The 25,385-nt window shown below is 44.1% G+C and overlaps 1 protein-coding gene across 2 annotated transcripts in view; it reads left to right on the forward strand.

Moving 5' to 3' along the window:
- DYNC2H1 (dynein cytoplasmic 2 heavy chain 1) overlaps positions 1-25,385 on the forward strand; it is a 508,393-nt gene that overhangs the window by 49,283 nt on the left and 433,725 nt on the right. For both annotated transcript variants that reach the window (XM_068266870.1, XM_068266871.1), the window contains exons 9-13: positions 448-559; positions 2,142-2,266; positions 6,706-6,881; positions 19,577-19,772; positions 22,084-22,179. In XM_068266870.1, coding sequence (XP_068122971.1) covers positions 448-559; positions 2,142-2,266; positions 6,706-6,881; positions 19,577-19,772; positions 22,084-22,179 — 705 coding nt within the window. The remainder of the gene's footprint in view (positions 1-447; positions 560-2,141; positions 2,267-6,705; positions 6,882-19,576; positions 19,773-22,083; positions 22,180-25,385) is intronic.

Raw genomic sequence — 25,385 nt, forward strand, 5'->3', positions numbered from 1 at the left:
AAAATGGAGGACGGAGAATGCCATTGATCACAGTGGACAAACAGGATGCAGAAGAGGAAAAAGAGATCGAGGAGTAGACTACACAGGAGGTAAGTATGACTTGTGTATGTTTATTTTGACTTTTAATTTTCAGTTCAGGTTTTCTTTAAATATTGTACATGTTCCACACTTTATTATTATGCATTTAAAGTAGCACTGAGCTCTTCAGCATGTTACAGAGTACATAGTCATGTCGCTGAATGTCGTTCAGAAGAGCTCATGGTCTAATACTCTGCGACCAATATTTTTGAGGTAGACCATTATTATATCTGCATTTTGTACATAGCCTGCAATTAAAAACGATATACTGATACATTTTTCAGCTTTGCATACAGTACTTGGAGGTCGTTGTATACATTACAGCTTTTTTAGTTTTTTGCTATATGTTTTTTTTCTTTTTATATCGAGCTCCTACAAGCTTTTCAGAAACACAAAGAACTGGTGAAGAGGCCGAATGTTAGGAAACAGCTCATATCAGAGAGAGAAACTCTGCTGGCAAGACTCTTGGACTATATCAAAGGTAATCAAGGGTTTGTTCAGTCTGTCATGGTACTGATTAGCGGTAATTTGTGTAAAGTCTGTGTACAGATGTCTCTGGGCCGAGCAGACTGTTTCATTGTAAGGAAGGAAGGGCGAGAAGGAGTCATCCCATCATCAGCTGCAGGTGGTTCTATAATGGTGGTTGGCTAAATAGTACACCAACTCAGCAGACAGCTGAAGAGGATGCCTCCGGTGTCAGGCACCTTTGTCTCACTGGACTGTGATCTAAGATAATCACTTATGATTGTTTTGGGAACTGAAAGTCTGTCATGTATGTGGCTTTAGGCAGGTGAATTTCAATGGTGTGTTACTATAAAAAGCCTCTCCTAAGGCCCCTTTTACAAATGACAGAATTCAGGAGTTATTTCAGGTTTTTGAACTTTGTGTTCGCTCACATGTAATGCAAGTCAATGGTATCGCATTTGACTTGCGTTGTTGTCCGAATTTTCGCATTAAAATTTAAAAAAACAAAAAACAAAAAGTGGCCAGTATGTATGCTTTTTTTTTTCCATACTGGGTGTGTAATTCGCATACAATGCAAGGCAATTTAAATTTAAATTTTCGCATTTTAAATGCCAAAGTTTTCATGCAAATGTGACGTTAATTACATACGTCATGTAAATTAACTGCTGTGCATGGAAAAAACGAAAATACGAAAAACCGTTGCTGGAAATTGCAGAGGTAAGTGTGAAGGCAACCTAAAGGTGGATCTATTTATTTAGGTACTGCTGCTCTTTAGCAGCACGAAGATGCAGTATGTAATTTAAAATCCCTTTTACAAAACATTACATCGTCTGTATCGCCACCAGATGGCAGCATAGGAAAAGGATTGTTTAGAAAAACCTTCTTGCATACTAAATTAAAAGGGAAAAAGTACCATAAATGAAAAAAGTCAGATATCTTGTTTTTTTGAACAGTTTATCTTGCCAGGGGGTTTACGGTTGTGTCCAGCCAGTGCAGGGATTCACACACCTCAGCCATGCAGCCCATCCAGTCAGATGACCCATCTATTTTCCACTTTGCAGCTTACTTACCTGCCTTTCCACTGGACTGTGAGTGTACGCGAGATCAGGCTTTGGGCCCTTTTCCACTAGGAGATGGGACGCAAAGCGACTACTGCATTGCATCCCATCACGTCACTTCCGTATCCATTTGCATCACTTCTGCATCTCCTGATGCGGCCGCCCATAGGAGACGCGGATGCAGCCATGCGAGATGCTGTGCAGCATGCTGCATATTCTAAGAATCGCACTGCTCCACATAATTAGCACACAATGGTGACTGTTCCATAGCCGTGCATTGGTTTAAAAATTTAGAAATATTTTAAAACTAGGCCTAAGGCTCGTTTAAAAACGGGCGCTAGGCTCTTGCCGCATAAGCCGTGCACACCGCCACGCGTGCACATGGGTGTAATTACTGGCACGTTAAACAGTTCACATTGGTGCACTGCAGTTGTAGTTGTTTAGCTGTTTGAATTACTACATGCTGGTACAGACAATAGTGCTGTATTTAAAAACACTATAGTGTAATCATGGTATCTCCTTCATGATTGGCTCTTTCAGACATACAGACAGACTTTGAATCCCGTTGCCATGGCTCTCCTGGAGATTCCAGTGGTCCTCTATCTGGCAAGAACCTCCCAGAGGTTGTAAATAACATTGTGTGGGTACGCCAACTCCAATTAAAGGTAAGATTCTTGTCTTTATTAAGTAAATATCACAGATCCCCATACAGGGGGAAAGTTTGCTCTGGAACACAGTTTTTTCTTCTTTACCTGCAACTGGCCTTTGATAGGCTTGATCTTTTGGGTCTGTGTAGAAAGGGGAAATATTCTGGCCAATGAGCATTTTGGTAAATGACTGGAAGCTTTGATTCCTACATCCATACATGTCAAACTCCGGCCCGAGGGCCAAATCTGACCCTCGAAGCCATTAAATTTGGCCCTCGAGCGAACACTCTTAATCCAACGCAGGAGACTTGAGCGCAGCCGGCACCACCATAGGCCGAAATGGGAATTACGGCTATAGTAGGCACAGGGAGTAACTTCAGCGCCATCAAAAGACGGAGCTGAAGTTACTTTTAAAACACAATAATTCGGTTTCCAGCAATTGCTGGAAGCTGAATTATTTCATTCCCCACCATCCATGGCGGCCTGGGGGAGGGAATAGTATTTCACAGGGCCTGGACTTGTGCGGCAGCAGGATCAGCCATATACTGGCTGTACCCTGCGCCCAAGTCTACCAGAACCGATACCTCTCGTATGCCTCAAGAGGTTTCCCCATTTTGCTTTATATTTGGCCCACTCTAGACCGCCAGAGAAGCTATATTGGAGGTGAAGCCCTAAAACACCAGGAAGCCATATGGAGGGGTAGAGGGAAAGCACTAGACACCAGGGAACTGTATAGGGGAGGGAGAAGAGCCATTAGATACCACGTAACTGCATAGGGGTTGGAGGGGGGGCCCTTAGATACCTGGGAACTTTATGAGGGAGGAAGGTGGCCAGTAGATATTGAGGTTGGTCCGCGACTAGGTCCCAGTGTACAATTTTGGCACACTTTGTATTTGAGTTTGACACCCCTGCTTTAAATTACGGGGACCAGACGTCCCGTTTTAGCCGGGACACGTCCCGGATTCGGGGTCCCCTGTCCCAGGCTGGTGGATGTCCCGGGAAACGTCCCGCTTTTAGCCGCGGGACGTCCCGGCCTCGAGACTCTGGCCACCATCCGATTGCAACTGGCCGCGGCGTCTAATAGCCTGCATAGTCTTCCGGCAGGCAGAACAGGGCTACGGGAAGATGGCGCCCGAAGCCCTGTACTGGAGACTATTTGTGTCTCCAGTACAGGCCCTGTACTGGAGACTATTTGTGTCTCCAGTACAGGGCTTCGGGCGCCATCGTCCCGTAGCCCTGCTATTTCATTTAGCACGGGAGATATGCAGGAGCAAGATCGGGGAGCTGCGTGCCAGAGACCGGCTGGGAGTGGAGACTTCTGTCAGGTGAGTAATTTCTTTTTTTTTTTTGCAAGTGAAATGCTGCCCACATTGCGTTATTTTCTGCTGAAATGCTGCCCACATTGCATTATTTTCTGCTGAAATGCTGCCCACATTGCATTATTTTCTGCTGAAATGCTGCCCACATTGCATTATTTTCTGCTGAAATGTTGCCCACATTGTGTTCTTTTCTGCTGAAATGTTGCCCACATTGCGTTCTTCTCTGCTGAAATGTTGCCCACATTGCGTTCTTTTCTGCTGAAATGTTGCCCACGTTGCGTTATTTTCTGCTGAAATGCTGCCCACATTGCGCTATTTTCTGCTGAAATGTTGCCCACATTGCGTTATTTTCTGTTAAAATGCTGCCCATATTGCATTATTTTCTGCTGAAATGTTGCCCACATTGCGTTATTTTCTGTTGAAATGTTGCCCACATTGCGTTATATTCAGCTAAAATGTTGCCCACATTGCGTTATTTTCTGCTGAAATGTTGCCCACATTGCATTATTTTCTGCTGACATGTTGCACACATTGCGTTATTTTCTGCTGAAATGTTGCCCACATTGCGTTATTTTCTGCAGAAATGTAGCCCACATTGCGTTATTTTCTGCTGAAATGTTGCCCACATTGCGTTCTTCTCTGCTGAAATGTTGCCCACATTGCGTTATTTTCTGCTGAAATGCTGCCCACATTGCGTTATTTTCTGCTGACATGTTGCACACATTGCGTTATTTTCTGCTGAAATGTTGCCCACATTGCGTTATTTTCTGCTGAAATGTTGCCCACATTGCGTTATTTTTCTGCAGAAATGCCCATGATGCGAATCCTCGTTTCACCACATCATAGCGGAAACACTGCTTTCTTATGCCTCGCTGTTACATCATTGTGTTAGCCGCGCCCATGCAGTGTCATGGCCATTTTTTGGTTATTTTCTGCTAAAATGCTGCCCACATTGTGTCATTTTCTGCTGAAATGTTACCCACATTGTGTTATTTTCTGCTGAAATGTTTCCCACAGGTTGTCATATTAATTTCCTGTTAAACAATAGCAGTTGCCTGGCAGCCCTGCTGGTCTATTTAGCTGCAGTAGTATCTGAAAGACCAGAAATAAGCAGCAAATCTTGTCAGATCTGACAATGATGTCAGAAACACCTGATCTGCTTATTCAGGATCTATGGCTAAAAGTATTAGAGGCAGAGGAACACATGGATAGCCAGTAGTATTGCTTAAAAGGAAATAAAAATGGCAGCCTCCATATCTCTCTCTTCAGTTGTCCTTTACAGACTAGCTTAAGTAAAAAAACAAACATACCGTGCCATGACAAGCTCTGTCTTAATGCATCAGAACCGGGGGGGGGGGGGGAATGTGTGTGTTGGGGGGGTAGTCTCTGGGTCTCATCAGTAAATCCTTACCTTATCAGATGTAATTGGGCCTTAGGTGACACTTCCCCCTGTCTAAACTTAAGGATGAAGGAAACCTTAAAGCCTTAGAGAGTACTTTAAGTATAAAAGACAGAGCCTGTCATGACCGGCACCTAACCTTAACTGAGCCAGAAAAAAAAGATTCACTTACCTGGGGTTTCCACGAGCCCCCTGCAGACGTCCTGTGCACGCCCCGTCACTCACCGATCATCCAGTCCCCTGCCGTGGCTCAGTTTCATTTTCGGCCAGAGTGCCTGCACGGCGCTGGCTGCAAGCTTCCTCGATCACGCTCCCGTCCCTGTGGCTGTCCTGCGCAGTACATGTACTATGCAAACGTACATAGTACGCGTACTGTGCACGTCTTTGATTTTTCCTTTTAAAGAGAATCTGTATTGTTAAAATCGCACAAAAGTAAACATACCAGTGCGTTAGGGGACATCTCCTATTACCCTCTGCCACAATTTCGCTGCTCCCCGCCGCATTAAAAGTGGTTAAAAACTGTTTTAAAAAGTTTGTTTATAAACAAACAAAATGGCCACCAAAACAGGAAGTAGGTTGATGTACAGTATGTCTACAGACAGAAAATACATCCATACACAAGCAGGCTGTATACACCCTTCCTTTTGAATCTCAAGAGATCATTTGTGTGTTTCTTTCCCCCTGCAGCTATCTTCCACTGAAGTTTCAGGCTGTTTCTTCCTGCAGTGCAGCAGCTCTGCCCGTATGTAATTCATCAGTATGTGAAAGCCCAGCCAGCTCAGAGGAGGATTTATCCAGCTTGTAAAAGATAAGAGAGAAGAGAGAAGCTGCCCTAATCTAAATAATACACAGGCAGTGTGCATAGAGGGGCCTGGAAGGGGGAGTTCATAGCAGAACCACAACACTGAAGAACTTGGCAGCCTTCCAGACACAGGCTGACAAGTCTGACAAGAGAGAGATAAGTTGATTTATTACAGCGACAGTGATAGTATAAAGTGCTGCAGTAAGCCAGAACACATTCGAATAGCTTTTGGAACTTGTAGGATGATAAAAAACAGGATGCAATTTTTGTTACGGAGTCTCTTTAAGGCTTTAATGTTTCCTTTATCTTTAAAGGGGAACTTCAGCCTAATCAAAAATACTGTCATTAAGTTACATTAGTTATGTTAATTAGACTAGATATGTAATATAATCTCTTACCCACCTTGTTTTAAAAGAACAGGCAAATATTTGTGATTCATGGAGGCTGCCATCTTTGTCATAGGGGCAGCCATCTTTTTGGTTGAAAGGAGGTGACAAGGAGCAGGAGACACAGTTCCAACTGTCCTGTGTCCTGATTACCCCTCCCAGCTGCACGTGCTAGGCTTCAAATGTCAGATTCAAAATGTAAAAAAAAAAAAAAATTGCACCAAAACATCAGAACAAGAACAATAACATCAGAAATCCCATCATGCTTTGCACAACATCAGGGGAAAAAAGCCCGGGCAATTTTCTTCTGTGCAGCTAAAAATGAGGCTTGTATAAGAGAAACAAAGTTCTGATGCTGTGAAACTGTTGAAGAAACAACAAGCCTTTTCAGTGCTGCTGAGTCGATTTTTAGTCCGGAGGTTCACTTTAAGCTCATACAGGGGGTTGACGAGGGAGGAGCCTTCTGGGGACATCATTTAGCTGCTTTCTATGTACTCCTGCTTGTTTTCACAGCTTCCACATTCCTTTCTGTATTTGTGTTTCTGAATAAGGTGGAAGATTCGATGAAGATTGCAGAGAGCCTTCTCTCTGACTTATCTGGCTTCCAGTCCCTTCATAAGAAAGCTGCAGATTTGCTGGAGCAATTTAAAGAATATGAACAAGAACAATTTACTGACTGGTCACGAGAAATTCTGTCTGGTTTATCAGACCCCAAATCAGGATTCAGGTTAGTATTATTTTTCTCTGTCTAGCAATGCTCCCTGCTCTCTTATCTGTTTTTCAACACTTATATGTCATGAGGCAAAAGGAACAGCAGTTTCCCTGAAACACATCCAGGCGAGGGAAAAGTTACAGCCAGAAACCCAGAATTTCTTCTTTGCTCTAATAGAATATTCACAGCATATTCTATGCAACCAGCATTTTTTTTTACTAGAACATCATTCAAAGGGTTAATCACAGGCTTTAGAAGCTCCCCTGCCAACAGAGCTGCATCCAAATGTTAAACAATGTAATCTTGTGTTTACTTAAATGTATCAAGTGTGGAATGTGACACATTCTCTGACTGTGCAGAAGCTGGTGGACACACAGAGAGAGTCAAAGCTTGTCTGCCTGAATGAATGAATGAATGAATGAATGAATGAATGAATGAATAAAACCAGTTATTAATAAAATGCAAAGTCAGCTCACAAAGCAAAAAACTGTACTTTTGGGAACCTATAACTTATAAATGAATAATAATACTTATGCACAAATGCAAATATGATAACCGTATGGCATATAAAAAGTAGGAAAACATGTTTTTATTGAATTTTATGTCAGGTTTTTAAACCGCTTTAAAAAGCTCTGTAACAACATTTTCAGCCTTATTTCTCCTATCCTATAAGTTCCTATACCTGTTCTAATGTGGTCTGGATTACTGCAGCCTTTTGCAGTTGCACTGTCTCTGTATTACCGTATATACTCGCAAGCAAGCCAACCCGCATATAAGCCGACCCCCCAACTTTAACCTGAAAAAAACAGGAAAAAATGATTGACCCTCATATAAGCCGGGGGTAGGAAATGCTGGCCTCGTGATCCCCCCAGTGTGTCCCAGTATAGCTAGTATAGTGCCCAGTATAGCTAGTATAGTGCCCAGTATGGGTAGGTAGTGCCCTAGTATAGTTAGTAAAGTGCCCAGTATAGCTAGTATAGTGCCCAGTATGGGTAGGTAGTTCCCCAGTATAGCTAGTATGGTGCTCAGTATAGCTAGTATAGTGCCCCAGTATAGCTAGTATAGTGCCCAGTATAGCTAGTATAGTGCCCATTATGGGTAGGTAGTTCCCCAGTATAGCTAGTAAAGTGCCCAGTTTAGCTAGTATAGTGCCCCAGTTTAGCTAGTATAGTGCCCCAGTATAGCTAGTATAGTGCCCCAGTATAGCTAGTATAGTGCCTCAGTATAGCTAGTATAGTGCCCCAGTGTAGCTAGTATAGTGCCCCAGTATAGCTAGTATAGTGCCCCAGTATAGCTAGTATAGTGCCCCAGTATAGCTAGTATAGTGCCTCAGTATAGCTAGTATAGTGCCCTAGTATAGCTAGTATAGTGCCCCAGTATAGCTAGTATAGTGCCCATTATGGGTAGGTAGTTCCCCAGTATAGCTAGTAAAGTGCCCAGTTTAGCTAGTATAGTGCTACAGTATAGCTAGTATAGTGCCCCAGTATAGCTGGTATAGTGCCCCAGTATAGCTAGTATAGTGCCCCACTGGATTCTGGACGCGATCAGGGGGTACTGACAAAAGATGAGTGGGAATATCTGGTGATCTCTGAATACACTATTCCCACTATTTATATTCTACCAAAAGTACATAAAAACTCTGTCAACCCCCCTGGTCGCCCCATAATTTCAGCAATTAATGGCCCCTTGGAGAGAGTTGGGAAGTTCGTTGATCTAAAGTTGAAGGACATTGTTGTCCATCTGCCCTCCTATGTACGTGAAGTCCTCGGGACCATTGAGGAGGTCGTGGTGCCCCCCGGCTCCCTCCTCGTGGGTATCGATGTGGAATCTTTGTACACCTCGATCCCGCATTAGAAGGGGGTCGGGGCCACACGTTTCTTCCTTCGAGATGCATATCCTGGATACCGTTGCCACAATGACTTTGTGGCTGAGTTTGCTGGAATTCATCCTTGGGTTTAACTGTTTTTTGTTTGACGGTTCTTATTACCATCAGACTCGAGGTACATCCATGGGGGCGGCGTGTGCTCCTGCCTACGCTAATTTACATCTAGGTTATTGGGAACGTAAGGTGGTATACCAACATCCGCTATGGCAGGAGCATACCCCCCTGTGGATAAGATTATATAGACGACATTATGATGGTGTGGACAGGCAGCCTGGGGGAACTCCAATCGTTTCTGAAGGATCTTAATAATAACACATTCAACATCAAGCTCACCTATGAGGTGAGCGATGTTGGAATACATTTTTTGGACCTTAGAATTGATGTCCAAGGAGATAAGTTGGTCCCTCAAGCTACAGAAAACCAACAGCAGGCAACACTGTCTTACACGCCACGAGTTGTCATCCTCAACACCAAATCAGATCTATTCCCATTGGTGAGTTCCAGCGCCTGAGAAGGAATTGTGGGTCTGATGAGACCTTCTCTAGGGAATCAAAGGAGATGTATCTCCGGTTCAGGGAGAGAGGCTATCCCCATAAAGTTCTCAAAAAGGCTCTTAAAAGAGCCTGGACCTTGATAGGGGCCACTTACTATGCCCTAGACGGAGGAGAGACTTGGGGACTAGTGATCGGGAGAAGGGGGCTATCCTTAGGATTCCCACCCCCTATGGCAGCCACTGGGAATCTTTAAAAGAAATTTTGACTAAACACTGGCCAGTTTTGATAACCTCAGAGGATATAAAAGTCATAGTTGGTGAATATCCACACTTGGCCGCAAAAAGGGCTGTGTCTCTGAGGAATCACTTGGTTCAAAGAAAATACAAGAGAAGCACTACTACTACGTGGCTTGGAAAATCCATTCCCAGTGGCATGTACAGGTGTGGGGGTTGTCAGGTGTGCCCCCTGGTAGATCGAACTGCATCCTTTAGTGATTCCCTTGGCCAGAGAACCTATGGGATACAATCCTTCATTAATTGCGCAACGGAAGGAGTTGTGTATATGCTCACCTGTCCTTGCGGTCTGCATTATATTGGCAAGACAACACGTCCTTTGAGGGCGAGGATAGGTGAGCATATGCGTAATGCGAAGGACGAGGATTACACAACCCCCCTTGCGCAACACTATAAAGATTTTCATGGAGGTAACCTACTTGGTTCAAAAGTTAAGGGAATCTATAAACTTAGTATCTCTTCCCGTAGAGGTGATTTTGACAGAATCCTTAAGCAGAAGGAGTGCAGCTGGGTCTTTAAGCTTCGCACCTTGGTCCCTATGGGACACAATGTAGATTTTGGACTACAGTGCTTTTTATAATGATAGTTTGTGACCAGCTGCGCTGTCCTGCCTGGAACCTGTCTTGGCCCTTTAATAAATTAACATGCAGATAGGGGCCCTTATATAAAATACCTCAAATATTCCCCCATCCGGAGGCCGTCTGAGAACTTCATCTGCCCTATGGTGGAACTCATTGCAGATTATGTGTTCACAATAGAATTGGGATAGCATCTGCCAAGTATGTACCTGCGGACCTTGTTGCGTAATTTATGTCAGTTTTTCCCTGGAAGCTGGGTCGGCGCCCTGCACATCACTGCTTTACAGTCAGCCAATCCCAGTCCGCCCTGCAGGCGGAGCTGGATTGATTTTGAGTATTTAACCGACCTGTCAGTCATGATTAGAACACACCCTGAGGAAGCGAGCATGCGCGAAACCGGTCGGTGGACGGAGCTTGAGGACCAGCAATCCGAGCAATACAAAGTGTGCTGAGAAACCATAACGCGGAAGTGTCCGCGTGGAAAAGATCCTTGTATACGGAGGACACGTGCAAAACTAGCGGGTTGGCGTCCCGCAGACATCCTCTAACAGGCTGCTCAGTGATATCCAAATTGGACATCGCATTGCTGTTGACCAAGGAGAGGATTACACGGGCAGGATATGGAACTGTGAATAAATGAAACACGGACTAACTGCACTGCACGGCTGTAAAGGCTATCATTGTCTGCTCACACAAAGCATCCTATGAACATTTGCAGTAACAGTTGTTTTTCCGCCGCTGCTTGCTTTCCTAACTGCTAATCCCTGCCTCTGCTACCCTTTGCTGTGCATATGCCTTATCCACTGTTACCCTTTGCTGTGCATATGCCTGATGAATCGGTGAGTCTGCGAGTGGGACTTGCCTTGCTGTCCGGAGATTGGTCACAGCATGAGACAGATTGAAAGAGGAAAACCGAGAGCCCAATATAGTGTAGTATGTATTGGATTAGATGGGGGAGAAAAATGGTAGGTAAGTATTATACTCACAAACACGGGTTACCGCTAAGGCAACCACTGTATAGGCAGGTGGGGAGATTAGACCTGTCCCCACTCAGGATTAAGATGTCGCTCTCTGAAGAAGAAAAAAAAAAGGGTTTGGTCACCCTTCCACCAAGGGTGGAGAATTTTGACTCAATGGATATACAGAGGCGCCAAAAGAGTAAAGTGGAATAAAATGGTTAAAATATTTTGGTGGCGGTGGTGGACCAACCACTCAAAAAAGGACTTGAAACTGTCGCTTGTGGTACAGACAGTTTATTCATATACTCCACGACCAATATTGCAACGCGTTTCACGGGCAAGATCCCGCTTCATCAGGCATTCAAACACGGGAGTAACACACTAAAAATGACAGAGGTATACATAAATCAGAACGCTATAGTGTTGTACAAGTAAACAGAGACATACTGCTATGATCAATTAAAATGCCAGAAATACACATGTATCCGAACGCAATGAGTAGATCACATGAATAATGACATATTGCTGTATAGTATATAACATAGTATATGTATATACACAAAAAGAAACAAAATAAAGTTGCCAAATTCATATTAAGAAAGAAACGAACATAGATAATGTGGCTATAGATGGTGATCTGTTATATTAGACAGTTATTGGTCAGACGGGAGGGCCTGTATGGGTTGATTGGGGATATGGATTATACGACAGTGGGTGTGTTCGTGCGCAGGGAAAACATAGCCAGCAGGGGTAGAATGGGGAGTAAGTTATATATTCTATACACATGGAAAATACTATGCAGGTAGATGGTAGTGGGAGTGATGTGCAGCGGGGGGGATGTAGGGGGGATTTTAGATTCTGTGGTGTGGGGGCACGGGGGTATATGCAAAGGACATTGGGGAGGAGGTATACAGTAAAGTAAAAAGTGACAGCACTTACCCAGCGTAGGTCCGTTCTATGTTTGGCACCTCTGTGCGGTGGAGCCTGCGTGGGGCTTCTAAATAGTTCTCTGGGAAGCTGATTGTGGGTGGGCTGGTGGGAGGGGCGTGTGGGGGGCGGCAATAGTGGGGACGGTGCCGGACGTGTTTGGAAAAGTAGAGTAGATGGGGATGGAGTGCATCCAATGAGTGTCAGTGATGGGCGGGAACAAGTGGGAGTAAACATAGCTGGAGCGAATGGGAGGCTGCGTAAGATGAGGCGGCAAATTTAGGGGCCGGAGGCGGGCTAGTAAGCGCAGCAACGTCACAAGGAATGGCGCACGCGTGGAGTGTGGAGTGCGTCATCACGTATGATGAGCCCTGCGTGACGCGCTGTGGTCATGACGCGCATGCGTCCCTAAGGGCAGCATGTTGCGTCGGCCGTGTTAGTTGAGGGAAAAAATACCCTTATAGTGGTGTGTACAACGGAGGGGGCGAGCGCGGTGTTACTAAGAAAAGTTTTTTGCGCCCCTCATAGAGGGCTTAAGTTCCCAGGAGGTAACTGATAAAAGATGTCGGTGTAAGATATTAATTAATATATAAATGGCACTAAAACTCAGGAAATGTATATTCATTCGTGGGCTACTGCCCTCTAGTGGTTAAACAGCATAAGACATATAAGAAAAAGACAGAAGAAAACAATTGTCACAATTGGCTGTGAGTTAGAGGGCATTTTGACAAAAAGCTATATATATTTTTACACGTTTTAGTTGTTCATGACGGAGTAAAAACAGGATGAATATGTTATTAATATAAATAGTCACCTCATAATAAAAAATAGTAAAAATTTCTTAATAATAAGAAATAGTAAGGATTTGAATCCAATACATCTCACGTTTTTTAAAAAACGTGAGATGTATTGGATTCAAATCCTCAAAACCCTAGTTCCGGACGGTCTCAATGAGATCCTGGAAAAAATCCACTAATCCAATCGTCATAACAATATTCTCTTTTTAACTTGTTCGCTCTTTTTTATACGGATCTTAATGCCTTTATAATAACGTCTATATGTGTTTTAAGATTATATGTCCCTTTATGTTTCTGACATTCTGTTTATATGTTTATTGATACTTTTACTATTTCTTATTATTAAGAAATTTTTACTATTTTTTATTATGAGGTGACTATTTATATTAATAACATATTCATCCTGTTTTTACTCCGTCATGAACAACTAAAACGTGTAAAAATATATATAGCTTTTTGTCAAAATGCCCTCTAACTCACAGCCAATTGTGACAATTGTTTTCTTCTGTCTTCTTCTTATATGTCTTATGCTGTTTAACCACTAGAGGGCAGTAGCCCACGAATGAATATACATTTCCTGAGTTTTAGTGCCATTTATATATTAATATCTTACACCGACATCTTTTATCAGTTACCTCCTGGGAACTTAAGCCCTCTATGAGGGGCGCAAAAAACTTTTCTTAGTAACACCGCGCTCGCCCCCTCCGTTGTACACACCACTATAAGGGTATTTTTTCCCTCAACTAACACGGCCGACGCAACATGCTGCCCTTAGGGACGCATGCGCGTCATGACCACAGCGCGTCACGCAGGGCTCATCATACGTGATAACGCACTCCACACTCCACGCGTGTGCCATTCCTTGTGACGTTGCTGCGCTTACTAGCCCGCCTCCGGCCCCTAAATTTGCCGCCTCATCTTACGCAGCCTCCCATTCGCTCCAGCTATGTTTACTCCCACTTGTTCCCGCCCATCACTGACACTCATTGGATGCACTCCATCCCCATCTACTCTACTTTTCCAAACACGTCCGGCACCGTCCCCACTATTGCCGCCCCCCACACGCCCCTCCCACCAGCCCACCCACAATCAGCTTCCCAGAGAACTATTTAGAAGCCCCACGCAGGCTCCACCGCACAGAGGTGCCAAACATAGAACGGACCTACGCTGGGTAAGTGCTGTCACTTTTTACTTTACTGTATACCTCCTCCCCAATGTCCTTTGCATATACCCCCGTGCCCCCACACCACAGAATCTAAAATCCCCCCTACATCCCCCCCGCTGCACATCACTCCCACTACCATCTACCTGCATAGTATTTTCCATGTGTATAGAATATATAACTTACCATTCTACCCCTGCTGGCTATGTTTTCCCTGCGCACGAACACACCCACTGTCGTATAATCCATATCCCCAATCAACCCATACAGGCCCTCCCGTCTGACCAATAACTGTCTAATATAACAGATCACCATCTATAGCCACATTATCTATGTTCGTTTCTTTCTTAATATGAATTTGGCAACTTTATTTTGTTTCTTTTTGTGTATATACATATATTATGTTATATACTATACAGCAATATGTCATTATTCATGTGATCTACTCATTGCGTTCGGATACATGTGTATTTCTGGCATTTTAATTGATCATAGCAGTATGTCTCTGTTTACTTGTACAACACTATAGCGTTCTGATTTATGTATACCTCTGTCATTTTTAGTGTGTTACTCCCGTGTTTGAATGCCTGATGAAGCGGGATCTTGCCCGTGAAACGCGTTGCAATATTGGTCGTGGAGTATATGAATAAACTGTCTGTACCACAAGCGACAGTTTCAAGTCCTTTTTTGAGTGGTTGGTCCACCACCGCCACCAAAATATTTTAACCATTTTATTCCTTTTTACTCTTTTGGCGCCTCTGTATATCCATTGAGACAGCATGAGACAGGAACCTCCTGCTATATTCAAAGCCAACCTGTTCTGAACTGCTTGTTTGTGCAATAGTGAACTGTCCTCCATTCTCTCAATAGGATCTTCATACTTATGTGTAAGGCGCACACTAGGAAAAGGCCCTCGCTCCTTGGACTTTTGGGTTTTATTGGTGGGTGGGTGGGTTTTCTGTGACATGTCTGACATCCAGTTTTCACATCTTTTACCAAATTTGATAATAAAGTGAAGATTTTTGTACCATTTATACAACTCTTGAGTTTTTTGGTAACATCTCGCTTTGCACTTTCCTCTTTTTACCTAATAGTGCCCCAGTATAGCTAGTATAGTGCCCCAGTGTGCCCCAGTATAGCTAGTATAGTGCCCAGTATGGGTAGGTAGTGCCCAGTATAGTGCCCTGTATAGCTAGTATAGTGCCCTGTGTAGCTAGTATAGTGCCCAGTATAGCGCCCAGTATAGCTAGTATAGTGTCCAGTATAGGTAGGTAGTGCCCAGTATAGTGCCCCAGTATAGCTAGTACAGTGCCCAGTATAGGTAGTGCCCCCTCCTCTCCCCCGCCCCGCGGTCGCCGCTATTACCTGAGCTGGCGCCGCATCTTCTATAATTCCCCTCTCCGCTCGTATAGTAATTCACTCACAGCAGCGCGCCCCACGGGGCTGCTGTGATGACGAGGGAACCGCTCTTTCTCTCTCTATGGCTTCCTGCCTCGTCATCACAGCAGCCCCGTGGGGCGCCCTGCTGTGAGTGAATTACTATACGAGCGGAGAGGGGAATAATAGAAGATGCCGCGCCAGTTTAGGTGATAGCGGCGGGCGGGGAGGCGGGTGCGCTGACCACCGGTGACTCGCAAGCAAGCCGACCCCCCAACTTTTTGGTGGTGCGGCAGGTGCACCGCACCGCTGACGCCAGTTTGTAGTGTGAAACCAGCCTTAGGGTTAAGAATCCAGAGCTGCTTTTGGATTAAATCCAGCACATTGTTAGCCCCTTTCAATCAAAGTGTCAGACACGTTGATCTCCGAAGGCCCCACACAACGCCGTTACGCAAGTAATTGAAATATTATGCAGGCGCATTTGGGCTCGCCACTAGGGACATCAGTGCCAGATCTAGTCCGGCACAGCAACAGCCTATGTGTATGTGATCTAGTCTGACAATTCGATCCTCTTTGGACCATGCTGCACCACGTAACACTGGAATTATGCTGACATGGGCCAGTGTAATTATAGTGTTGCACAGCGTGCAAACTGCCACCTGCCCCCCACCCCTCGCTCATGCTATTTTGCCTCCCCACTCTAGTGCATGAAGGCATACCTCCCAACATTTTGAGATGAGAAAGAGGGACGCTTAAACCACACCCATTTCACACCTCTAGCCACACCCCTAGTCACACATACCATAAAGATTTCATAAGAGAACTAAGTTGTTTTATAATTCAAATTACACTGGTGCTCTCTATTCTTCATTTTCCTTCATATTAACATTTGAAAATAAGAAATATATAAATTTAAAGGATGGGAATAAAGTTTAGAGTCAGTGATACATATTTTTCTGTGAAAAAAAAAACAAAAACAAAAAAAAACATATATTAACCATTTTAGCTGAATGAACGTGACTGTTCGAATGGACGCCCGCATGCTCCCGTGCCGCCCTCCGTTAGCCTGGAGAGCAATGAATGGGAACATAATTCCCATTCATTGATCTAAGTCACCGGCAGAAAGACAGACGGCTCCTTATAAGAAGCCGCAGTCTTTCTGAGAGAAAAAAAAAGTTTCCCGTCCTCCCTATAATTCCTAGAAGCGAGAATGTTCGCTTCCAGGACTAAAGGGAAAAAAAAAAAGTTTGACTGTGGCCATCGTGTGGCCAAATAGTAAAACTACATTCACATACATTTTTTTTAATAAATACCGTAAACACAAATAATTACATTTAATATTAACTGTTTACCTCCCACACCAAAAATTACCCAAATAAATCTTTAATGAAAAAAAAAAAAAAAAAAAAAAAAAAAAAAAGAACTGCTATTAAAAAAAACAAACCTAAATAGTTACTTAAAGAGGAACTCCAGTGAAAATAATGTAGTAAAAAAAGTGCTTCATTTTTTACCATAATTATGTATAAATGATTTAGTCAGTGTTTGCTCATTGTAAAATCTTTCCTCTCCCAGAATCACATTCTGACATGTATTACATGGTGACATTGTTACTGTGGGCAAGTTATGTAGCTGTTTCTAGCTGCTCTGGCTGTTACAGACAGCTTTAAACAGCCATTTCCTGTCTGTGAACATTGTTACATTGTGGCAGTTTGCCCAGAGTACCGCGGTATTCAGAGCCTCTTGTGGGAGGGGTTTCAGCACAAAATTAGTCACACAGCGCCCCCTGATGGTCTGTTTGTGAAAATCATTCTATTTCTCATGTAAAAGGGTGTATCAGTTACTGATTGGGATAAAGCTCAATTCTTGGTTGGAGTTTCTCTTTAAGGGTCTGAACTTTTTTCATATGCATGTGATGAAGGGTGTTTTACTAATATTTTTTAAATTATAAGCTTGTAAGTAGTGATGGACGCAAAACTGAAAAAATGCACCTTTATTTCCCAATAAAATATTGGCGCCAAACATTGTGAAAGGGACAACATTTAAAAGGTATAATAACCGGGACAAATGGGCAAATAAAATACATGGGTTTTAATTATGGTAGCATGTACAGGGAGTGCAGAATTATTAGGCAAGTGGTATTTTTGAGGAATAATTTTATTATTGAACAACAACCATGTTCTCAATGAACCCAAAAAACTCATTAATATCAAAGCTTAATATTTTTGAAAGTAGTTTTTAATTTGTTTTCAGTTTAAACTATTTTAGGGGGATATCTGTGTGTGCAGCTTAACAAAAAACAAATATATACCCATTTCAATTATTTATTTTTACCAGTGAAACCAAGATAACATCTCAACATTCACAAATATACATTTCTGACATTCAAAAACAAAACAAAAACAAATCAGTGACCAATATAGCCACCTTTCTTTGCAAGGACACTCAAAAGCCTGCCATCCATGGATTCTGTCAGTGTTATGATCTGTCCACCATCAACATTGCGTGCAGCAGCAACCACAGCCTCCCAGACACTGTTCAGAGAGGTGTACTGTTTTCCCTCCTTGTAAATCTCACATTTTATGATGGACCACAGGTTCTCAATGGGGTTCAGATCAGGTGAACAAGGAGGCCATGTCATTAGTTTTTCTTCTTTTATACCCTTTCTTGCCAGCCACGCTGTGGAGTACTTGGACGCGTGTGATGGAGCATTGTCCTGCATGAAAATCATGTTTTTCTTGAAGGATGCAGACTTCTTCCTGTACCACTGCTTGAAGAAGGTGTCTTCTAGACACTGGCAGTAGGACAGGGAGTTGAGCTTGACTCCATCCTCAACCTGAAAAGACCCCACAAGCTCATCTTTGATGATACCAGCCCAAACCAGTACTCCACCTCCACCTTGCTGGCGTCTGAGTCAGACTGGAGCTCTCTGCCCTTTACCAATCCAGCCACGGGCCCATCCATCTGGCCCATCAAGACTCACTCTCATTTCATCAGTCCATAAAACCTTAGAAAAATCAGTCTTAAGATATTTTTTGGCCTAGTCTTGACGTTTCAGCTTGTGTGTCTTGTTCAGTGGTGGTCGTCTTTCAGTCTTTCTTACCTTGGCCATGTTTCTGAGTATTGCACACCTTGTGCTTTTGAGCACTCCAGTGATGTTGCAGCTCTGAAATATGGCCAAACTGGTGCCAAGTGGCATCTTGGCAGCTGCACGCTTGACTTTTTTCAGTTCATGGGCAGTTATTTTGTGCCTTGGTTTTTCCACATGCTTCTTGCGACCCTGTTGACTATTTTGAATAAAACGCTTGATTGTTCGATGATCACGCTTCAGAAGCTTTGCAATTTTAAGAGTGCTGCATCCCTCTGCAAGATATCTCACTATTTTTGACTTTTCTGAGCCTGTCAAGTCCTTCTTTTGACCCATTTTGCCAAAGGAAAGAAAGTTGCCTAATAATTATGCACACCTGATATAGGGTGTTGATGTCATTAGACCACACCCTTTCTCATTACAGAGATGCACATCAACTAATATGCTTAATTGGTAGTAGGCTTTCGAGCCTATACAGCTTGGAGTAAGACAACATGCATAAAGAGGATGATGTGGTCAAAATACTCATTTGCCTAATAATTCTGCTCCCCCTGTACTAAACCTGGTGCATTCATGGCGAAGGGGCATCTTTTGGATTATGCCCTCTTTGTACCTCATGCCCCCTTGTATCTCATGTGTCTCCTCATGTTCTCCTCTGTCCCCCATGTGTTTGCCTCTGTCCTCCTTGTGTCCTCCTCTATGCCCCTTTGTGTACCCCTGTGTCCTCAGCTTGTCTTCCTGTGTCCTCCTCTGCATGGGCACAGTACAGGGAGTCCCCAACATTGCGGCTGGTTGGAGGTTCGTAGTGGCAGACGTTCACAAGTCAGGAACTCCCTGCATTTCACTATAAGACGCAGTGACTTTATTTCCCCACTTTTGGGGGAGAAAAAGTGAGTCTCCTAGTCCAAAAAATACAGTAATTATCTACCTCTGTGGATTTCTACAAAACATGCACTGTTGGTGGCCCCTGAGGACAAGGTTGGGGAACACTGCTTTAAAGGACATCTTAAGTGAGTAACATATGGAGACTGCAATATGTATTTCCTTTTAAACAATGCCAGCTACTGACCATGTGCAGAGTTGTCTACATTTTTGTATGGAGTTGTCTTTTCTACACCATAAAAGTCTTCTGTTGTACTGCCTTCTTCTGCAGCATTCAGCCAAACAGCCTGGTAATGGAACTGGATCATGCTAACGGTGCATTAAGGATCCACTACTCTGACCGGCTAGTAAGTCTGTTGCGGGAAGTTCGGCAGCTGTCAGCACTGGGGTTAGCAGTCCCGGCTAAAATCCAGCAAGCCTCCAAAACAGCTCAGCAATTCTACAAGCAAGCAATGATTCTTAAGCAGGTGTGTGAGTGCAGTATTGTTGTTTGTCTTCCATTTTGGCATCTTTGTCTTTGTACCCTTTGTACAGTGTTGAACTTGCCACCAATGCCGCTTGCGAATTTTCACCAGTCATTTTCACATCAAAAATGCTATTTTCAATTTCGAAAATATATTTGTGAAAGTACATTGCAATTTTTGCAATATGGTCAAAAGAAGCTAATTTTTCTTTCCAATGCGGAAACGGTTTTAATGTGAAAATTAGGAAAACGGAAAAAAATAATTTTTGGGTTTTTATTTTTCTTACCGCAAATATTCACAAAAAAAATCACAAACGTAGGTACTTGCGTATTATCCCATCTGGAAAGTTTGGCAGCTTTTTATTAAAGTTCTGTTTGATCCCCTAGCCAGATCTAACCATTTTTGGAAAGCTGAAAGTCCCGGCATTTCTTTGCACCGGGTCCCGAGTCAATGCGATGCCCCATTCTCAAGTTAAGGGGATTGGGAACAGGTGTTCCCTGCACTTTGCTGCAGAGAGCACAGTGGAATTGAGTCTACTGCCCGTGCTAGTAAGACAGGTAGGAGACGAGGGTGCATAGCTGCGCTGCTCCTTCATCTGAAATGAGAGACTCAGGGCACTTGGCATAAGTATTGAAGACACAGATTTATGCTGCGAAGGAAGAAGACGACCTACCGGGTGTGCTGCTTCTCATCATGTTGGGTTTGTCCCGTACTTCTGTAATTGCACTTTCTGCAGCCAAGTTCAGGGGACACCCCCACCCCCTCAAAACCCCATAATTTGGTAACTGAGCGTCATACCGACTCGGGACCCGGTGCAACAGAAAGCCCAGACTTTTAGCTTTCTGTTAGGAGCAAACCGAACTTTAACAAAGCTACATTTACACTGCCCTTATTGTGATTATTCGAACTTTAACAAAGCTGCCAAACTTTCCAGATGGGATAATACGTAAGCACCCAAACGTATTACAATATAATTTTTGAAGGTATTTTTGCTCAAAAGTTGAATTTTACATTATGTTCACGATAATGAACACAAAAAGAATATCAGCATTTTCATTCATCACTACTGGCCACCCCTCACCTAAGCAGCATTACAATCAGAAACAAACAAAATAATGAGGGTTTAAAGGCCCATAGGTAAATCATACAATAATTATAAAATGTAACTTTTAATTACAAAACTTGTACAATGGGAATGTGACGAATACAATAAAACATACATATGTCACACTGATGTGTGCAGTAATTGGCCTAATGCCCGTTTCAAGGCTTATTTGAAACAGCAGCTTCTTCAGAAGCAATCAGTTGCAGTTCACACTTCGTGACAAAAGGCCATTAAAAACTGCATCAAAAATATAGATTATGGTATAGATCAAAAGTTCCAGATACCCATTTCCTCTATTTAGACAATGGGTAAATAGTATATTTAACCAGTTTGTCCACTGGGAATGAAATACAGGCATGGTTGTCATCTGAACAGCCGTCAGTCTAGTGGGCCGAAATTGTACACTGGGACCTAGTCGCGGGCCGACCTCAATGTCTAGTGACCACCTTCCTCCGGTATAAAGTTCCCAGATGTCTAATGGCTCCCCTGCAACTCCTATACAGTTCCCTAGTATCTAGTGGTTCTCCTTTACTTATACAGTTCTATGGCGTCTAGTGCCCCCCACCCCCATATGGCTTCCCTGGTGATCTAGGTCTTTACCTCCAATATAGCTTCCCTGGTGGTCTAGAGTGGGCCAAACATAATGCAAAGTGGGGAAACCACTTGAGGGCCAAAGTTAATGGCCCCCGAGGGCCAGATTTGGCCCACGGGCCGGAGTTTGACATGTATAGTCTAGTGGGTTCAGTAGATATGCTTAGAGTGCCGGTGGCATGGAGCGAGTAGGCATCTGCGTTGTGCCCACTTGACTGAAGGCAAAGCTAGAGATTGACTGGTTACGACCCCTTGATGCCGCTTGACATTGGATGGATAAAAGCAGAAGGTAAGTCTCTGTCCCCTGACAGCAGGAAGTGCAGCTATGTTGCCATTAAAGGTGATCAATGTAAATATTATGCAGCTTGAACTTGGACCAATAAAAATTGACAGGAAGTTATTCTGATAGGTCCAATTTCAGCCTTCACATAATTTACATGAAATTCGAATGCAAGTATTTGTACACCATTAGCTGGGATCTCATAGGTTTTGGCATATATTTTCTGTTATGTGAGGTTAATGGTTCCCATTATTTGCTGGGACCACAGTAGACATTGCAAATAAAATACTTCCCTCCTGCTTGTGTCAATAATGGATGTTTGAACTGTTTTTTTCTAGGTTGCCCACTTTTACAACACGATAGATCAACAAATGATACAAAGTCAGAGGCCCATGATGTTAAAGTCTGCACTGGCTTTTGAGCAGATAATAAAGGTAAGTCAATCAATAATATGCTCTTGTTTCTTGGTAACAGGTTCCCCATAACCAAACTGTGTAAGCAATAGAGTTGCCTGTGTGACGCAGACCTGGTGGACAAACATGTGACCAGTGTTATCAGCTGACTTATAAAGTTCTGTTTTGCTGAGATCACTTCATTTCCACAAGGAATTTTCACTTGCTTGAAGTCTAACCCTTAACTAAATAGCAATAAAGTTCAGCACCCGCACCTCTTGCAGGATTTGTACTTACCAGAAAGGTTGTCTGCCAAAGATGCTTGAGTAATGGCATAACTACAATTCAATGAGCCCCCCCCTCCCAGTGAAACTTTGCTGCCCCCCCCCCCCCCCTTATGTTCACACCACTTCCCTTGGGGCCCCTCTCACAGGGGTCATAAAACAAGTGTGTCCATCATGATCTTCACATCCATAACAAGTGTGGCCACAAAAACTCCTGATTTGAAGTATAGCCCCCTGTATCAGAGAAAAGAAAGCTCTGGGCCCGCCTGCAATCGCAGGGGCTGCTCCCCGCTAGCTACACCCCTGTTAACACGAGTGATCACATGATCGCCAATCCTCTGGATTCCGGAAACACAAAGTACTGATTGTGTTGGAGGCCCGCCTCCTCCACAGACTTCTAGTGGTTGCTACATCATTAATGAGAGATACAGAACTAGAGACCAGATACTGAGCGTTCATATGACTGGGCATACATCTAACAAAAGGTGCTGGCAAATTTGGGCACTGGATAATGCTGATAGTAGAACATCGATATTACCTATATTTTACTGTCGCCTGACCTAACTGATCTCTCACACTAACCCTCCCCACTACTTATGCCTAACACTAACCCTCTACCTATGCCTAACACTAACCCCCCACCTATACCTAACACTAACCCCCCACACATATACCTAACACTAACCCCCCTACACATATACCTAACACTAATCCCTCCACCTATGCCTAACACTAACCCCCCACCTATGCCTAACACTAACCTCCCACCTATGCCTAACACTAACCCCCCACCTATGCCTAACACTAACCCCCCCCCCACCTATACCTAACACTAACCCCCCCCACCTATGCCTAACACTGACCCCCCACCTATGCCTAACACTGACCCCCACCTATGCCTAACACTGACCCCCCACCTATGCCTAACACTAACCCCCCACCTATACCTAACACTAACCCCCCACCTATGCCTAACACTAACCCCCCACCTATGCCTAACACTAACCCCCCACCTATGCCTAACACTGACCCCCCACCTATGCCTAACACTGACCCCCCACCTATGCCTAACACTAACCCCCCACCTATGCCTAACCCTAACCTCCCACCTATGCCTAACCCTAACCCCCCACCTATGCCTAACCCTAACCCCCCACCTATGCCTAACCCTAACCCCCCACCTATGCCTAACACTAACCCCCCACCTATGCATAACCCTAACCCCCCACCTATGCCTAACCCTAACCTCCCACCTATGCCTAACCCTAACCCCCCACCTATGCCTAACCCTAACCCCCCACCTATGCCTAACACTAACCCCCCACCTATGCATAACCCTAACCCCCCACCTATGCCTAACCCTAACCTCCCACCTATGCCTAACCCTAACCTCCCACCTATGCCTAACCCTAACCTCCCACCTATTCCTAACACTAACCTCCCACCTATGCCTAACACTAACCTCCCACCTATGCCTAACCCTAACCCCCCACCTATGCCTAACCCTAACCCCCCACCTATGCCTAACACTAACCTCCCACCTATGCATAACACTAACCCCCCACCTATGCCTAACACTAACCTCCCACCTATGCCTAACCCTAACCTCCCACCTATGCCTAACCCTAACCTCCCACCTATGCCTAACACTAAAAGCTAAGAGCCTGTTCACATTGAAGGTAAAAACACAGTGTTTTAAAGATAACCCGAGGTGGCTTGTAAGAATCCAATTAGCACACAGAGGCTGGGTCTGCATATAATGCCCAGCCTCTGTTGCTATACCATCTCCTCCAATCTCCCCCCTGCACTCTGCTATGCCCCATAAATCAATTGCCGTGCTGGAGACGGCTGTTTACATGTGAAGTGTCAGTCTGCCGTGCCTCCACCATAGCACCGATCCCCGCCCGCGTCCCTTCCCTCCCCGCTGATTGGAGGGAAGGGATGCAGGCAGGGACCGGTGCTATGGAGGAGGCGGGGGAGCGGCAGACTGACACTTCACATGTAAACAGTCGGCTGGTGACACGCTGCGTGTCGCCAGCATGGCGATTGATTTATGGGGGACAGCAGAGCGCAGAGGGGGGCTGGGGGGAAACAGTATAGTAACAGAGGCATTGTATGCAGAACCAGCCTCTGTATGCTAATTGGATTCTTAGAACCCACCTCGGGTTCTCTTTAATACACCCCACTTAAACCCTAAATTGTATGTTAAATGCATCCCATATTATTAATAGGATGCGTTTACACTGTCGAACTAAACGCAAATGCATGATGCGCTCGCCAGACTGAAAATGCAAAGTCCCGACCTGCTGCATTTTTCTTAAGCCGCAACTCAAAAGGTCAATTACAAATCAGACGCAATGCAAACCTATGGCAACGGACAGTGTCAGTTCACAATAGGCATCCCAACGCACAAAAAACGCTACCTGTTCTGGAAAAATTTGGCACCGTCCTCCCGGCTCATCTCGTTTACGCATACGCTGCTTTTGTGCTATAGTGTGAACATGGCCTTACATCTGATGTGGGGTTTGGCTACGTAATAACTGAAACCAAGGTGCCCGGTCACTTATGCCCACCGACATCCAAAGTTCAGCTATATACTTGCCAAACCCCGGACGCTCTAAAAGTGCTCCCATTGACTTAAATAAATATCACAATAAAATCGCTGCAAAATCGGAATGATCACAATTTTTTAGAAAACGTGATCACTTTTGACTGCGATTTTATACAAATCAGTGGAAGAGGTTTTTTTAGTGGAAGAGGTTTTTTTTTTTTTTGTTTTTTTTGTTAAGAAAAAAAAAAACCAAATTCAGCGCTGAGTGATCAAAAAGTACTTGCTGTGTGTTTTTGTAATGGGTGGAATGAAGGCTTAGCGTTGGTGAACTGGAAGAGGCCAAACTCTTCACTCCAGCTATGTGGCAACCATGATGTGAAAATAGAATGCAGTTTCTGCTAGGAATCTGCCAT

This window comes from Hyperolius riggenbachi, chromosome 2, assembly GCF_040937935.1.
Source record: "Hyperolius riggenbachi isolate aHypRig1 chromosome 2, aHypRig1.pri, whole genome shotgun sequence".
In the NCBI taxonomy this organism is placed as follows: Eukaryota; Metazoa; Chordata; class Amphibia; order Anura; family Hyperoliidae; genus Hyperolius; species Hyperolius riggenbachi.